Source organism: Nelumbo lutea, chromosome 3 (assembly GCF_056320005.1).
Source record: "Nelumbo lutea isolate HS-2025 chromosome 3, American lotus-T2T, whole genome shotgun sequence".
Classification (NCBI taxonomy): domain Eukaryota; kingdom Viridiplantae; phylum Streptophyta; class Magnoliopsida; order Proteales; family Nelumbonaceae; genus Nelumbo; species Nelumbo lutea.
In genome coordinates this window covers 71,798,874-71,818,135 of record NC_142686.1, presented here as the reverse complement: position 1 = coordinate 71,818,135, position 19,262 = coordinate 71,798,874, and the positions used below count along the sequence as shown (strand labels likewise).

General features: G+C 38.4%; 1 protein-coding gene across 4 annotated transcripts in view; it reads right to left on the bottom strand.

The window, feature by feature from the left end:
- Positions 1-4,416: 4,416 nt before the first annotated feature.
- Positions 4,417-19,262, bottom strand: part of LOC148865468 (myosin heavy chain-like protein) — a 38,551-nt gene continuing 23,705 nt past the window's right edge. For 2 of the 4 annotated variants that reach the window (XM_088975236.1, XM_088975237.1), the window contains exons 5-6: positions 5,297-5,372; positions 4,417-4,858 (exon numbers count right to left, since the gene is read on the bottom strand). In XM_088975236.1, coding sequence (XP_088831362.1) covers positions 5,313-5,372 — 60 coding nt within the window. In that variant the 3' untranslated portion in view covers positions 4,417-4,858; positions 5,297-5,312. The remainder of the gene's footprint in view (positions 4,859-5,296; positions 5,373-19,262) is intronic. The other 2 variants (XM_088975238.1, XM_088975241.1) reach the window with 1 other exon arrangement.

Genomic DNA, 19,262 nt, shown 5'->3' with positions numbered 1-19,262 from the left:
CTTGGCGTTCACGAATATGATGGGTAAGCACTCACTAGACATAAAGGTTTACCTGAAAACGGCTCTGAACCTTGTTTGACAGAGGCCAAAGGGAAAACTCATATGATGAGTGGATATGATCCTTCATAGAAAAGTGGTGGGGTTATGCAGCTGAAACAGTTGGCTCCATGCACCCTATGTGATTTCCACATTTCCAGAGACAACCTGTAGTCTCCGTCACTAAAAAATGAGGAAAATCTCAGAGAGGAATAAATGGAAATGGATCGTAGATTAAAAGCCATATCTATGAAATGAACATGAATCAAATTAGGTTGTGGACTAATGTTCGCTCTTTTATCAGAAAATGGCAAACAGATCTTTTGCAAAGCTTCTTGATGACAACAACCTTAAAGGCCCAAACTACGCCGATTGGTACAAGAACCTTATGTTGGTCCTAGTTTCAGAAAAGCTGGACAAAGTGGCAAAGAATCTGCCCCGAAGCGTCCGGGTGATAGGGACATCAGGAATGGGAGGAGAGACTATCAGGAATGGGAGGAGAAAAACTCCCTAGCCCGGTGTTACATCATTGCCTCCTTGGACAACCCAATACAGAGGCAGTTTGATTAGATCGAACTTGCCAAGGACATATTGGACAGCTTGAGGACGATGTATGAAGAGCGGAATCGTTCTACTCGGCAAAAGGTGTTGAAGTAGTTCATGACCACTCAAATGTCCAAGGGCCAACAAGTTCACGACCATTGTCTTCAGATGATGGGTTACATCAACGAACTGGAGGCTCTTGTATCCGGGCTGGATCTCGCAACCCAGATAGATGCTATCCTTAATTCTTTGCCTCATTCCTTTAATCCGTTCATCATGAACTATAACATGTACAAGCTGAATGTCAGCTTGCAAGAGCTCAGCAATATGTTGCAAAGAGCTGAAGAACTGATTAAAAAGGATGAGCCTGTAGCTATGCTTGTTGAAGTTAGCAAAACGGGCAAGAGAAAGAGGAAGACAAAGAAGCCTTGGAAGAAAGCCATTAAGAGCAAAAGGCAGAAGAAAGACAAAGCATTGGATGCCTGTCACTTCTGCAAGAAGACCGGCCACTGGAAAAGGAATTGTCCTGCCAACCTGGAATTCAAGAAAGGTAATTTCGAGACTTATGTTATAAAAACCAATTTATTGGTAGCTTCTGCATCCTGGTGTATTGACTCCGGGGCTTCAACTCATGCGTGTAACTCACTGTAGGGGTTCAAGGTAAGCAGAAGCATGAGTGAAGGAGAAGTCACTCTCTACTTGGGGACTACTACAACTGTTGCAGCCACGGCAATAGGAACCGTAGAGTTAATTTTTAGAGAATGAATAATTGTACTCACAGATTGTCTTCATGTACAAAAGTTAAGAAAAAATTTGATTTCTGTTTCAAAACTGTGTGCGGATGGTTATTCTGTCTTTTTTAGTAATACGATTACTATTAAAAGAAATAACAGATTCATCGCATACGGGGAACTGGAGAACGGTCTCTATGTTCTACATCCTTCTCTAGAAACTAACATAACCGAAACTACGTCGGCTGAAATCCCCAAGAAGAGAACCCGTGATACAGTTAATCCCACGTGTCTGTGGCATTACCGACTTGGCCACATCGGTGTTGACCGAATCACAAGGTTAGTAAATGATGGTCCATCATAGGGAATTCGATTCCCAGTTGAAGGGAAAGAAAAATTTTTGAAATTCACCCCCTTTATTCCGCAATCTTAGGCATCCATGTCATGGATTTCCTATCCCTTCAACATGAAACTAGCCGCCAGCTCCATTAAGCTATGAATGAGGTTACTAGTGCCAATGTTAGTTATGAAGAGTTAGTCAATCGCATGGAAGCATACACGATGCAGGTGGCAAATCGAATGGCAATACTCAAAGTCACCTTGACTTATTATGGCATTGACATTCTTCCCAACTGATCAAGATTTTTGTATTTCATTTTCCTTTTGAAGAAAAAGTGGATGTAGTGAACATTAATGAAGAAACTATTTTTTTGGGTCATTATTGTCTCACTCAAACACCAATTAAACACATCAACTATTTAAGAAAAATATACCATCAAACTTTGAAGCTAATAAACTTCCAATCTTAAAATTCGAATCGAGCATATAGAAACCTAACAAATCCTTCTCCAAAGACAGAAAGGAAAACCAACAAGAGACAAACAAATGCATTCCAAAGGCACAACACAAAAACCAAAAAGCATCCAATAACGACAAAGAGACAGCCTAAACTCAAAGCATAACAACAAAACACGAAGTAACCTACTATAAAGCCACTGGCCTAACCTAGGAAAAGCCACTGGCCTTTCCTAATGAAGTTGAGGATGTAAGTCTATTTTCATGAGAATTAGTCCCATCTTTTTCTTCTTGAGTGCTACTTCATTTTTGTCTCTAAATTGTTATTCTTTTGTTTTTTTGGTTGTGTTCAATTGGTTGAGATAGTTCCCATATTCTCTAGTGCTCCTCATCCTTTTCTGATATGTGGATTTGATCCTACAATTTTATGCTCGTGTAGGTGCCATTTGGCACATCTTTTAGAAACATCTTCGAGTAACCTAACTTGTCAAAAGACATATTGATCTTTTGGGGTTTTGTCTTCAAAGACAAAGACCATTTAGTCAAGAAACTCGGTCTACCGGGCTTTTAAAAATGCATTTAGAGGCTATATAACATGCAAAAGGCCAAAAAACTTCATTTGAAGCTTCCTAAAATTCAGCCTTTTCAGTCTTTTGGGGTCTTTCATCTTTCCAACTTTTGATACCCAAACGGAAAAAGATCAATTTTTAGTCTTTTGAGCTTGACGAAACCTAAAGGACTGCATGAAAAGACTTGCCAAATGCCATTATAATTATTCATATTTGCTAATTTCAATATTCCAATACATTTTCACTTTCAAAACTTCCATTTCATCTTAGATGTACTTGGAACACTTGACATCTTGCACTAATAAAAGTCCACTAAAATCAAGAATAAGAGTAAGAATGCAATTTTTTCTCACTTAGTGTTCATTTGATTTATAGTCATAATCAAAATTGGAATGGCATATTCTTCCCACTTGTCTGGTTCAAACAAGAATTGAAACTAGAATTGGAATCAACTATAATGGATTTTCATTTCCTATCCCTCAAATTTGGGAAATTCCATCCACCAAAAATGGGAATAGGATTCCGATTCCGCCCAACCAAACAATTAGAATATGAATGGACCGTTCTGATTCCAAACCCCTACTAATAGACCTTTGAATTTTCCCAAAAGTATTGGAAAAATGTAAAATACATTAAAAAATATTTTCTATTTTTTGATAATAAGAAAAAATAGAGATAGCACATAAAATAATTAATTTAGTAGTTCAAATTTATGAATTGCATATAATAATCATGGTTTTCAAAACCAAAATGGACCGGACGGTCAGACCGAAAAACCGGGAATTGATCACCTGACCAGTTCTGTTTTTCCCCAAGACCATTGATTTTGGTCAGCAAAACTCTAAACCAACCGGTTAACCATTCGAACGGTTTTGACTATTTTTCAATTTTTTTAATTTTTTATTTATTTTATCGGAACAAGCTGACTGTTCGACCCGATAATCAGACCCCTGACCGGTTCGGTCACCAGGTCGGTTTTAAAAACCATGATAATAATAATCCATCATAGAAATTCCAATGGATCTGATATTTTAAATTAAGATTATATATTTTTGTAAATTATTAATTAATAATTTAATTTACAATAAATAACATACCGATTATTTACATAAATAAAAAATATTATACTTGACTTTTATAGTTTATAAAATTATAAAGAATAAAATATAAAAGCATTGATGAATTAATTAAAAGATAACAATTGCCTTTTGATTTGTGTCCTGGACTCTTTGATTTATATAATAATTGCCTTAACATAAGCCAGATCTTGTACATTTTCATGGGTCTTATATATCTTTAAATTAATTATATAATACATTGTCTTATGCATTAAATTATTGTACGATACCTACATTTTGCAACTCCCAACCAGGTTCATAATATCAAAATGTATCGGTGTATGTTGTACAATATGTATCGCTTTTTAGGATCACTGATACTCTAGTAGTACAAAAGTTTTCCAAGTATTGAGCTACTTTGAACCTTGACGAGGTTCCCTAATGCATTGAAGAGTATCCGCTATCTTTCCACCATATTTTTTTTCGAAACTTGACAACTTTCCACGGTATTCGTGTGCATCCAAATCACATTGTGACACATCCATTTCCAATATATATATATGCACCCGATACCAACAAACATGACTTCAAGCGAGTCAAAAACTATTTTTTTTTTTTAGTTTCATATTTTCACAAGGGGCTTACAAAATTATTATTTAATATTAAGGACCAGTTTGAAAAGTGTTCAAACAAATATGTAGAGTGTAAAACCTTGAATTTTGTATGTATTTGCACTGTATATATTTGTACTCGTACTCCTTTCAAACTAGACCTAGAAAACATCACTTTTTTGGAAGTAGTCCTAAAGAACATCGCCCCCCCCCCCCAAAAAAAAAAAACACAACCTTCATAAATAATGCATTGGTATATATCTCATCTTGATCGCTTACTTGCAAAAATGACGAATATACATTTTGGTCGAAATATATGCAAGAAATGAATGAATCAAAATCCTCTACTAAAAAAGAATACACCTGTCATGAGAGCTGGGCCTGATTGAGTTTTCCTGTGGAACAGTGGAAGTAGATGAATTTGTCATATACGTTGACATAACCATCTGTGCATCGAATTTCTCCTATCCCCGACTCTTCTGGGTATAACTAGAGTTCTTTTAGAGAAACAAAACCTGCATATCCAAGATCATGAAGAACCGAACTTAGAGCTCATACCGCAAAAGCCATCCTCAAAATATACCCTGTACTTTCTATTTTAATATGCCCTATACATTTTAGTTCGTGTGTTGTCACAAATTGTCAATCTTCATTGTTTAGACAAAGGCGATGGTAAAACTGACATGGTAAACCCGTAAAGGTTTTTCACTGACATTATTGTTCCAACCTTTCAATTTTTAATTCAGAAAAATGCCCCCCAAAAGTTGGTTTACTTTGAACACTTGCATGGGCTTTTGGACTCGAGCTTCCATCCCCATGAAGAGGGAAGATTTGAGACATTTAATCATGTTACCCCATGAAAAATTCCAAATCCATTCTGTAGTATCCAGGAATTGGTCCAGACACGAATCTAGTTCCATTTTGATTTAAACGGTACACCAAAACTTTTTTACCTTACAACAGAGCTCATCAAACTGGTATAGTTTCTCCTCTTAGCTCTCTTCTAACCAACTTGAGGATCTCCATAATCTGAGGCAAATAAAAGAAAATTGTGATAAATAATAGGATTTCTACCTAGATATAACCTAATACAAAATGGAGTTTACATGAATGTACTAGACAGAGATGATATATAGCATGAGCATGTTCATATAAACATGTATTGGCTTTTTTCTTTAAGAACATTTTGGGATACTGATTAAAACCGAAAAGAAAAATCTTTTCGCCAGTGTGAGCTCATCTTACACTGCCAGTCCCAACTAAAGGAGGGTTTGTGTTAGGTTTTGGCAGCTGGCACTAAGACTTATACTCTTTTTGTGTTCATGCTAAGTGTGTCCTCTGGAAATAACGTGCTACACCTTAACCCCAGTATAGAGTCAAACGGGCAAGGGTGTGCTAGAACAATCACTGGAAGTGATCCACCACAAAACCACCCAGCTATGGTGTTAAATAGGCAAGGCTCCCTCTATCATTCTGGCACCCATAATGTAAGAATGGATATGGCATTAAACAGAACAGAATGGCAAAACAGGATTCATGTAAACAATCCAATATAGATGTGATAGGAATCGATTAGCACCCTTGAAGACTTATTCTAGAAAGAAGAAAGCCTTACAACAGGTCCTGATATGGCATAGTTATGGTACTTGGGATTTGGACTGAACTGAACACCAAAGGTATTTTTGCCATTTAATATTTTTTTAATAGGGTTTGATTGTCTAGTTATAGTTTGTTTATATTTAAAATTTCAGTCATTGCATAAGTAGGATTAGAGTTATTGAGTCTTCTTTGAATTGAAATAGGATATGACAGCTTTTGGCTCCTAAGACTAGTATGAGTCTAACAGTTTGACTCCTAAGACTATTATGAGTCTAACAGATTGACTCCTACGATTATTATGAGTTTAGAGTCTATAAATATATATGGACGTTTTACACAAGGGCAATGAAGTTTATTGAGTTTTATTCAGCTTTATGCCAGCTATGATGAGTGATTCCCATGCCCTAGAGTGATTCTAGGCATCCTGTGAGTGATTCCAGGTATTTTTTCTCTTCTTTCTCTCCCTGTTTTCTCTCTTATTCCTTCAAGAAGTCATTATAGTCATCAACATATCCATAAAACTCTGACCAAGAAGACCATTCAACATTCTTTAAGGACTAGAACTGAGCTGGCCCTACATCAGTTGGTATTAGAGCCAAGGTTATAGGCTGTTATCATCATGGCTACATGTAGTAGCAAGCAGTACAGGGTAGGCTGACTGATGCACAAAGAGATTTATTGATTCCTACCCTTTGCAAGAGAGTTGGAACCCTTGAAACACAAGTAAAAGAACTTCAAGAAGCTACAGAAGAAGAAATCCAACAAGTAGCACCCCTAATCAATGAAAGGGGTGGAGGACGAAACAACGGAGCTGTCTATGAAGATGATAATGGTGAAGATGAAGGATTTGTTAATCTTAGAGGATGACAAAAAGCTACAAACCGCACAAGGGTACCACCTGAACAAGCTAATCAAGCCCAAAATACCCAGCAAGGGATTGATCAAGAAGCATCACTCACAAATCTGTTTGATGAGATGATGGAACAAGCTGAACATGGTGGTTAATGCAAATGATATGACCGAGAAGGTAAAGGTGGATGTTTCTGACTTCAATGGAGATTTAGGGAGTGCGGATACACCACGAGATGTTACATTTTCAAACACACCACCCCAAAACCAGTGTTTCAGTTGCACTATGGTGTGGACCGAACCACACTATATCGTGGATCAGTCTACACCACAGGGCAAAATATCGTCCATGGTTATTTCTCATGGACAGCCCATTGCTACCATGGACATTTATCTCGGATCTGTTTCCATGCTTCGCACTACTCTATAGTGTGTCTTCCCATGCTTCACTACTCTCAACATATTACTGTCGCAATTAGGGCTCGCCATTGTGAAGCTCAAGTCTGCTACCTCTCTATCTCACGTCAGGCACTGTTGCTACTCCAAACACCGCTGCATCATTGGACCGTCAGATGTACATCTCCATATTCCATGGTCACTTTGATTTTATTCTTTTGTGCAATATTTCCCTCTTACCATTTGGTTTCATTGGCCATTACAAGGCTAATCCGTTGCTGGGTAGAAGCATGCCATTGTTCACCATTTCCCACCATTAAGGATGCAAACGGATCAGATCTGGTTCAATCCACACATCTTTGTCCACGGTGCAAAACAACTACCTTGTTGAGGAGGTGTGGTGTGGATGAAAACACACCACCCAATTTCTCATCTACGCTATAGAATACCCCCTTAGATCCTCAATCTTTCTTAGATTGGCTGTTTGCACTAGAGGAATATTTTGACTAGAATGACGTGACTGGTGATTGGAGGATAAAATTTGCAGGTATGAAGCTTGGTGGTCATGCTAAAGTATGGTGGAGAAGCATGAAGAGACAATTGGAGAATAGAGGTGATGGTCCTATTTCTACATAGTCAGAAATGAAGAAACATTTGAGGGACAAGTACCTCCCAATGGACTTCCAAGATGAGTTAGGAATTGACTAACCTCAAGCAAGGTATGCTATCTGTAGTTGAATACATGCGTAAATTTGATGAATTATCTATTAGATGTGATACTACTGAAAGTGAAAGGGAAAAGTTGGCTCGATTCAAGAATGGACTAAGGGCTGAAATCAAGAAAGAGAGAGTAACTACACGAGTCTTTGCCTTAGATGATGCCTACCAAGCTGCTGTCAAAATTGAGAAGAGTTTAAAGCAAACAAATACAAAAAAATTTGTATCACAAGCTGGGGAGTATGCAGCTCGTAAGCAATCTGATGGGGAAAAGACTTCTAGGTCAGAATATTCTAATGCCAGCTCTAATAAGCCTAGTCGGTCTAGACCTTATCAAGGGGCTGACTATAAGAGTAAATCAGTTGCTAGTGGTGTTAGTTGCTTTAGATGTGGAGGAAAGGGCCATATGGCTTACCATGTCTTACCAAAAGCCTTAATATCATTTATGAAGAAGGCATTGAAGCGGTAGGTGACCCAGGTGATGACTTAGCTGAAGAGGATTATTCCTTCACTGATAGTGATGCTTTAGATGAAGATAGCAACTATGTTGGTGTAGTTTAGCATATTCTTGCATCCCCAAAGGAAGAAATCAAGGAAGATTGACTTCATACAACAATATTTCAAACTGTAGTAAAGAGTGGAGACAAGTATTGTAAGCTTATCATAAATGGTGGCAGTAGTGTGGATGTGATTTCTTAAGGCACTGTGGATTGGCTAAAGTTGACACCACAACCACATCAAAAAAAAAACATACAAGATTGCTTGGGTTGACAAGACAACAATTCTGGTAACTAAACGAGCCCTTGTTACTATTTCTTATGGTAGTTATTCTGATTCTATTTGGTGTGACATTGTTCCTATGAATGTTACACACATATTGCTTGGAAGGCCTTGGTTGTATGATAGGGATATCTACCATTATGGAAGGGAGAACACCTATCACTTCCTATTTAATGGGAAGTGAGTTATAAGCCAATGTCACCAGAAGTTATTAAAAGGCATGCCAGACCACCTCAAAAGGATACCACAACCCAAGGGCCCATTGCTGAATCTAAGAAAACACCGTTGCATTTGCTCTTCGAAAAAGAGTTTGAAGTAGAAAGCAAGGAGATAGGAGTTGTATATGTTGTAATATCCAAGGAGGTAAAGCAACCAAATGTTCCACGTACTGAAATGCCTAAAGAAGTGGTCCAAGTGTTGGATGAGTTTTCAGATTTGGCACCAGAAGAGCTACCTACCGAGTGACCTCCCATGAAAGACATTCAACATGCTATTGACTTGCAGATAGGGTCACAATTTCCCAACTTACCAGCTTATCATATGAACCCTAAGAGCAAGTTAAACTTAAACAACAAGTTGATGACCTCCTAAAGAAAGGTTTTATTAGAGAAAGCTTTAGTCCATGTGTTTGTTCCAACTCTTCTCACTCCAAAGAAAAATGGTTCTTGGCATGTGCATTGATAGTAGAGCAATCAACAAGATTACTATCAAGTATAGGTTTCCAATTTTTAGGCTTGATTACATGCTTGATATGATGACTGGAGCGACCATTTTTTCTAAGATCGATCTAAAGAGTGGCTATCATCAAATACGAATTAGGCCTAGAGATGAGTGGAAGGCTGTATTTAAGACAAAAGATGTCTTATACAAGTGGTTACTTATGCAACTTAGACTAACCAATGCCCCTAGTACTTTCATGAGGATGATGACCCAAGTACTTCGATCCTTCATTGGTCGTTTCCTAGTTGTTTATTTTGATGATATTCTTATATATAGCCATGGTCCAGAAGAGCATATTGATCATCTATATCAAGTGATGAGAGTTTTATGCCAAGACAAAATCTGTATCAACTTAAAGAAATGCTCTTTAATGTCAGCTAAAGTTATATTTTTGGGGTTTGTTGTTCTGCTAAAGGCATAAGTGTTGATCCCAAGAAAGTAAAGTCTATCTTAGAATAGCCCCTCCATACCAATCTTCAAGACGTTAGAAGCTTCCATAGCCTAGTAACTTTTTATAGATGATTTATTAAGGGGTTCAGCACTATCATGGCTCCAATTACTAATGCAATGAAAAGAGGAGAATTTAATTGGACCAAGGCAGCAACAAAGGCATTTCAGACTATCAAGAAGAAAATGACAGGAGGCACCTATTTTACAACTTCCAGACTTCTCTAAAGTCTTTAAAGTGGCATGTGATGCATCTGGGTGTAGGAATTGAAGGGGTTCTCATGCAAGAAGACCATCCCATTGCATTTCTTAGTGAGAAACTAAATGAAGCCAAGCAGAAATATTCAATTTACAACAAGGAGTTATATGCGGTAGTGTAAGTTCTATGACATTGGTGACACTACTTAATATCCAAGGAGTTTATGCTCTATTCAGATCATGAAGCTTTAAAGTAATGGAACCCAAAGAAACTAAACTATAGGCATGGGAAGTGGGCTTCGTTCCTACAAGAATGCACCTTTGTTCTTAAGCACCAAGCTGGAAATGAGAATAAAGTGGCAGACGCGCCAAGTCGGATGGCTTACATACTTCATAACATGAATGTCCTAGTCATTGGTTTTGATCAACTAAAGCAAGAATATTCTGGTTGTAAGGATTTCAGCATCATCTATATTGGCTTACAAGCTGGGAAGCAAGATGAATATCCTTCCTTTTCACTACATAATGGTTATCTGTTTTATGATACCCGCTTATGTCTACCAAATACCTCTTTATGGGACTTTGTTATTTGGGAGTTACATGTTGGAGGTGTGGCAGGTCATTTTGGTAGAGAGAAGACCATCGCTATGGTGGAAGATAGGTTTTATTGGCCTAGTTTGAAAAATGGTGTTGCTCGTATAATAAAGCAATGCAGAACATGCCAACTTGCCAGAGGACAAAAGCAGAACACTGGGCTATATATACACCCCTACCTATTCCTCATAAACTATGGCAAGATCTATCCATGGATTTTGTCCTTGGATTGCCCAAGACTGCTAGGGGTCACGATACAATCTATGTTGTGGTGGATCATTTCTCCAAGATGGCTCATTTCTTACCTTACAACAAAACGCATGATGCTTCACATATTGCTACTATATTTTTCAAAGTGGTTCAACTTCATGGAGTACCTTCTACTATTGTATCAAATCGGCACACCAAGTTTATGAGTTATTTTTGGAAGACACTTTGGAAATCACTCAATACTCAACTGAAATTCTCTACATCATTTCACCCCCAAACAGATGGTCAGACTGAGGTAGTAAATAAAATCTTGGGAGATCTACAGTGTCTAGTTGGTGATCATACTTCTAGATGGGATCTAGTGCTTTCAATAGCCGAGTGGTGAAGTCCATTTGAAGTGGTGACTGGAATTCAGCCTAAGCGGCCAATTGACTTAGTTACCTTATCACCAGAGACATGTACTAGCATTGAAGCAGAAGCATTTGCTAGGAACATAAGAGAGATGCATGATGATGTTAGGGAGGAAAATTACATTGAGTAATGATTTGTACAAGGCTAGAGCTAATATTCATTGACAGTTGGCAAATCATCAAAAGGGAGACATGGTTATGGTATGTATACGACCGAAGTGTCTTCCTAAAGGTGTATAAGAAGCTCCACTCAAAGAGTGGCAATCCTTACAAAATCATCAAGAAGATAAGTTCTAATATATGTTTTAGAGTTGCCAAATGACATCGGAATTAGTCCTATCTTCAATGTTAAGAACTTGACACCTTACCACGAACATGTGGATTCTTTTAAGACTCCTATACCTAAATTGCCAATTATTGCAGCTCCAAATGACATTCTAGAGGATGTTTAGGATGATGAAATAATATTTACTGTTACAGAAGGGTATCAAAAATTCCTCGTCGGGATCGAGTTCTTTCAAGATGGGGAGAGATGATATGAATCAATCAGCACCCTTGAAGACTTATTCTAGAAAGAAGAAGGCCTTACAACAGGTCCTGATATGGCTTAGTGATGGTACTTGGGATTTGGATTGAATTGAACACCAAGGGTATTTTTACCATTTTATAATTTTTCTGTAGGGTCTAATAATAGGCTTTGATTGCCTAGTTATAGTTTGTTTGTATTTAAATTTTCAAAGTCATTGCATAAATAGGATTAGAGTTATTGAGTATTCTTTGAATTGAAATAGGATATGGCAGCTTAGTTTGAGTCCTACTAGGATCGAGTCTAACAGTTTGGCTCCTAAGACTATAACGAGTCTAACAGTTTGACTCCTAGGATTATTATGAGTATATAGTCTATAAATATGTACGGACGTTTTATACAAAGGCAATGAAGTTTATTGAGTTTTCTTCAACTTATGTTAGCTATTGTCAGTGATTCCCATGCCCTAGAGTGATTCTAGGCACCTTGTGAGTGATTCCAGGTATTTTCTCTCTTCTTTCTCTCCCAATTTTCTCTCTTATTCCTTCAAGAAGCCATTACAGCCATTAAACTCTGATCAAGAAAAAACAGAACATATTGGATGATAGTTTTGAACTCCAAACAAATAATTTCATATGGCTTTTCCCATGCACAATTGCATAGTGAAAGAGGCAAGTAAGTTTATAGCTTGAGATAAATGCATTTTCTACTCACTATTTAGGACCAGCTGCTAAACTGCCCTCACTTAGGAGATTCACTGCCTTGATAGAAGTAGACATAACCATCAAATAATGATGGAATGCAATAACTATTCCTTCAGTTTAAGAGGATATCCAATGGACTGTATGGCTAATCACTCTAACCCAAATGAAGATCCCTTTTTTGAGAAAAGGTAAGCTAATATATTGTATTATAAGTATACTGCAATGCTCAGATTATGTGTATCATGTAAAGCCAGAAATTATACATCAGATCTCAGTGAAATCCTCAAAAAATGAGCTTTCCAGACCAAATAGTGTACAGTGATAAATAAATAAATAAAGAAAGAAAGAAAAGAGAACTGATTGTGGAATTCTGCTTAAGTGATCTTTCAATGATAACCAGGAATGAAGAGATGCCATTGCCTGCTGGACCACCTTATCTACTCCCCAACTCTTCCCTTCAAAATCCTTCTATTCCTCTCCTTCCACAGCACCCAACATATAAAATGAGGTACTATGCTCTACAGTAGCTTCTCCTTCTGATTTAACCCTAAGAACTTCCTGGACTACGCCATCTCAAACAAACTCCTTGGCTGACACCAGCCAACATTCAGCAATCCAAAAAAAAATGATTAATTAAGAGACTGACTGATTTACAGAGCACAAGAAGATGATCAATTGACGCTGCCTCCTGACCACACATAACACAGTCCAAAGAATCCAGCAACATTCGCCTCCTCTCTAACTGTTCTTTCAAAAACTTGAGAATGTTTTCTCAATTCCTTTCCAGACTGCACAACCAAAAGAAGAGATGCTATTACCTGGGTCCCAACCATTGCTACTCAAACCAAATTTCTCCACAATTTCTCCATAAGCTCCGAGGTTGAGCATTAAATAGCCAGAACCATCTTCCTAGAAGAGCTCTATTCATCCGCCCCAAATTTCTGATGCCTAACCCCCCACCCTTCAGCCAAGGACTTGCACACAGAATCCCAATTGACTTGGGGGATTTTCTGCTCTCCTTCCTTGCCACACAACAGGTCCCTTCCAGTTTCTCCAGCCTTTCAGCCACTTGAACTGGGATTGGAATAAAGAAAGTGGATAGGAAGAGTTGCCAAGGAACTTTTCAGAGTGTTACCGTGACACCTTTTCATAGGTATTTTGGTTTCCAGCCAACTAACCTCTTCTTTAATCTTTCCACCACCGGCTCCCAAATAGACTTAGATGTACATTTAGCCCCAATAGGTAGTCCCAGATATTTAATGGAAAGGTTACCCACTTTGCAACCCAAGTCAGAAGCAAGCTCCAGAATATTTTGGACTTCACATACGGGGAAATCTCACTTTTATGGAAATTAACCCAGAGGCCAGACATCACTTGAAAACCAGGCCAGAATCAACCAAAGGTGAAACAGCTGCTCCCTTTTGACTTGCAGAAAAAATATGGTATAAGGGGTGGCAATTGGGCGCGTTAGGGTGGGTTGGTTTGGGTTGAAGCAAAACCCAAACCACCTGACCTGCCAACCCGCTAATGACCCATTGATACATATGGGCTGAGTTCAACCTAAACCCTCCATAACCCAACCCATCGATTTTTCATTCATTAAATGAGACATATATAAATTCTATAAAAATATAACATAGATTATAAAAAAATACAGAAAGTATAAAAAAATACAAAATACAGAAAAAATAAAAATTGTAAAAAAAATTAGGGAAAAACAGAGAAAATGAAGAAAATAACATAAATTACAAAAAGAAAAGCCAAAGAAATACACAGAAAATGGACAAAAATTATAGCAAAACATAGACAAGGAAGAAAAATAACAGAAACTACAAAAAAAAAGATAGATATTTTGCAGAATAATATAAAAAATTATAAAAAAAAAAACGTAGAAGATGAAGAAACATAACATCAATTACACAAAAATCAAGAATCTTTCTGTGGCTGCGACAATATTGCCATATGTTAGGTATCACCCATGGTTTGTGGAACCCCTATAAATAATGCTTGATTATTCACATTCAAGGGAGTCAATTCAAGTACAAATTCTGTCTAGGATGCTGAAGGAGTCCGGCATCATTTGTCACTGCCTAATAGCATTGAACCTAAGAGGCCACACACATGAAAGGGCAAAATACAAAGTATGGAGGAGGGTGTACTTACTAAGAGGAGTCTTAGCAGAGAGACCAAATTGTAATAATTAGGGACCTAATTGCAATTAGAAAGATTTATTGGATAAATTCTCTCCTAATTAGAAAAGGAGTATAAACTATATAAGATACAAAAGAGGGCGGCCCTAGGGTTACAGATTTCACTCTTTCTGCTACCTTAGTTTATAACAGGTTGCTAGCAAAATCTTGAGCCGCCCTACTCTCTTTCTCACCTAGATCATGGTCTACTAGAAGGGTTTGGAATCTCTGTTTGTTGCTTGCTTCATGTGGATCAATCTTGGAAGCCAAACGGTTGATGCTGTAGTTAGAATTGGTTTTCCTAAAGTTCTACTTCAATAGTTCAAATCTGCATAATTAGGGAACTAATTGCAATTAGAAGGATTTATTGGATAAATTTTCTCCTAATTAGAAAAGGAGTGTAAACTATATAAGATATAAAAGAGGGCGGCCCTAGGGTTACAGATTTCACTCTTTCTGCTACCCTAGTTTATAACAGGTTGCTAGCAAAATCTTGAACTGCCCTACTCTCTTTCTCACCTAGATCATGATCTACTAGAAGGGTTTGGAATCTCTGTTTGTTGCTTGCTTCATGTGGATAAATCTTGGAGGCCAAACGGTTGAGGCTGTAGTTAGAATTGGTTTTCCTAAAGTTCTACTTCAATAGTCCGAATCTGCGTAATTAGGGACCTAATTGCAATTAGAAGGATTTATTGGATAAATTCTCTCCTAATTAGAAAAGGAGTGTAAACTATATAAGATATAAAAGAAGGCGGCCCTAGGGTTACAGATTTCACTCTTTCTACTACCCTAGTTTATAACAGGTTGCTAGTAAAATCTTGAGCCGCCCTACTCTCTTTCTCACCAACATCACGATCTACTGGAAGGGTTTGGAATCTCTGTTTGTTGCTTGCTTCATGTGGATCAATCTTGGCGGCCAATGTTAGACAGTTTTGTATGCCCATAGCTTCAATCAAAATGATGTACTTTATGAGTTTATTGTAAATGAATAAAAGTGCATATTTGATTCATGTTCCCTTGGTATGTTTCTGTATAATACCCTTAAACTGGACACTTAATGAGACTCGTGTTAGTTTAGAATGTTCACAGTCAGTGGGTCGGTCTAGGGACACCTATCCTGACAAGGCTGACACTGTGGTGCCACCAAGTCGGATGGGGTGGCCTATCTCAGCTGCCAGGGTGAGACCCTAGGCACATACAGTGTAGGATTAATTGAACCTTTGAACTGTACCAGATTTCCAGTATTGCCCTAGACCTTGGAGAGATCGATGGGCAAAACTGAAAAGTTACACCCGACCCCTAGACTCGATTATGATACTGCACTATGTATTGGATTGGACTGTCTTTGATGTACCAATCAGTGAGACCCTTAATGGGGGTGAAAACCTGGGTATGTTGGGACAGTCTGAGAATTCATTTGAGTGGGTGATCATAGTGACAGGATCAGCCCCTTTGTCGGACAAAGGTAATGATCAGGGATGCACTCTCACTAATGGAAACCAAGACTACCGGTAGCCGATTTCAAATGTTGAGATTTGTTTTGCAAAATATATTTTATATGAGATATAAAAGTATATATTTAATGGTTTCTAAATGATTTGCAAAAGGTTTTAATTCCCGGGATCCATATAAGCAGAGAGTGCAACACTGTTCCTTGTAGCCAAGGGAGAGGTCCTCTCTTGTCGGGCAGTGCATGATCATTATGGGCTAAGAGGTTTAAGTGTAAAACCATTGAGGATAATACATGATGGGCTAATCTTGCATCTGCCCACAATCCCTGGGTGTTACAAGGTGGCTTGACCGAGGGACCACTTAGGGTAAGTGTTGGGCCCATAGTGACCATGAGATGGTTTTCAGGGGGTGCACTGTCCATAACAGTGTATTCAGCCAGGCCTTGTAACAAAGGCTGGGCCGAACCCATGTGGCTGATGTGTATATCAATGTTTGGGTCCCACGCCATACAAGGAAGCCCAACTGGGCAACAGTTTGGAAGGCTAAGTGAATACATAACCTTAAATGGGCCTTAAGCCCATTTCGAACTAGGCTGGTTTGACTAGTCACTTAAAGGGGCGAATTCTGAGATGGATCAGCTGATAGGATTGGGCCCATACCCTATCCACTTAAAGAGTCCAAGATCTAAATAAGATTTAGATCTAGAAGCCTCCTAATTAGATTAAGAGATGGCTGATCTGATCTGCAGATAAGATAAGGGTTATCCCTTATCACTTAAAAGGACTTCTAATCCGAATATGATTTGGATCACCAACTCCTAATGGGATTAGGAGTTGATCCCTTTAAGATTATAAAAGGAGAGGGCGGCAGCCTTTAGACATGCAACCAACACACTCTTGTCTTTACAGCTGAAATCACAAGAAGAGAGAATTATGCACCCTGCGAATACTCTCTTGCCGCCTCCTTCCTGCAGCCGCCGCCTCCAATAGTTCGATATCCTCCTCTCTGTAGGAGAAATCAAGATTCAATCTTGATAACAATCTTTTGGAGAAAAGATTGGTTGGAGCTGTATTCACAAGCCATCCTGTTGATTCTTGCGAAGGGTCAAGTTCTTTTGGAAGAACACTGCTGATTCTGCGACATCCTGCACTGCGCCATCTTCAGTGGGAGCAGATTTTGGATCATTCCTTGGGCGTGAACACCTCCATTGGGAGATATTGTTTCTCCGTATCAGGTATAATCCCTCCCTACTCCTTTTGGTTCAGATCTGGTTCAGTTTATGGTTCAAGAATGATCCTTGAAAATATGATTTTCTAAAGAGGGAATACGATCCCCAGTTGAAGGGAGAGACAAATTTTTGAAATTCGCCCCCTTATTCCGCAATCTTTGGGCGTCCATGTGATGGATATCCTATTCCTTCAGTGGTATCAGAGCCAGGTTCAAATCTTGAACCAATTTGCTTCAAATCTGAACCTACGCAAATGGGCGGAAGGTGTTCTACCCGATTTGCGCAGATATCGGTTTTGGAAAATTTGTTCCCAATTTGATGGGCAAATAATCTGAAATTAATTTTATATAAATCTGATTATTATTTAGAATAGCTCTTTATGATTTTCTTGATTTATGGGTTGTTCGTACAAGAGGAGATCGAATTCTTGGTTTGCGCAAGGAACCTGCAAGATTTGCAGTTTCTGGATTTATTTATTACTTTTGGTCTGTAAGTAATTTTTTTTTATTTTTAGACTGAATGTATAGGCATTCGATCTGATGTAATTATTAATAAAAATAGGATTTCTATTTATTTTATTTTTGGATCGAAGATGGCGGCGCATGGAAGGAAATTTCGCAGATGGGACATTCGCTACCTGCGATTTGTAGTTTGTGAAACTGCAATCTGTGATATAACCTCTGTTTTGCAAAATGGATTGTGCGAACAGCCCTATTTGACTGATTCTTGATTTTCTTTTATCAGTTCTTTAATTTCATATTATTTTCTTGAATTAAACATTTAATTAAAGATCAAACCCTAGACCCATTCGAACCAAGATTGGTTCAAACTGTTTGGACCAAATCTAGGGTTTAATCAAGGCTGAAAGTCAACCCTAATTTTCCCACTAATGGGCAGAATTGATATTTAATTAAATGGTTAATTCGGCCCAACCTGTAAAGACCTAGTTTTAAATAGTTAAAACTGCTAAAAGCCCACTTCAAAGGATAAAACTATATGGGTCGAACTGGGTAACCCTAATTCAACCCATATACCTAGATAATATTTATGGTTAATATTATGGATTTAAAATGGGCTTCCAATGGTCCTTACAGATGATTAATTGATTGGATCAATTTATCCCTGCATGAGATGTATGGTTGTGTGATGTGTTGCGTACATGGGCCATAAGTGCTTGGCCCATGCTTAATCGACAGTGGCTCTTGCACACATCATTGCCATGGTGTCCCTTTTTGGTCATTGGATGACCTCCCTCGGTGGCGGGCCCCACACCTCATCAAGAGGTTACGTGCGGAACCCTAGCCGATTTAAGGCCCACCGAAATCTAACTTTATGAAAACCAGTGGAAGCCACTTTGGTTTGACCTAAAACAAACTAGAGCGTAATAAATGTTCCCTCTAGCTAATAAGAGTGCAAGTGATAGGGAGAATCATACGATGAACTCTCTAAAGGTCTTCCATCATTAGCATGAAGAAGGGTCCTTCAGTAATGAAGAAACGCACCAAAAAATGGGCTATCCATTTGCTGTTGGGCCTGTCTGAGAGTTTCATAAGATGATAGGGGTGTCATAGACCGTTGTGGGAGGGGCTTCACCAGAAAATGGGAACTCTCTCACGGTACCTTGGCATTCACGAATACGATGGGTAAACACTCACTGGACAGAAAGGTTTACCTGAAAACGGCTCTGAACCTAACAGAGGCCAAAGGGAAAACTCATATGATGAGTGGATATGATCCTTCACAGAAAGGTGGTGGGGTTATGCAACTGAAACAATTGACTCCATGCACCTATGTGATTTTCCACATTTCCAGAGGCAACCCGTAGTCTCCGTCACTAAGAAATGAGGGAAATCTCAAAGATGAATAAATGGAATTGGAACGTAGGTTAAAATCCATATCT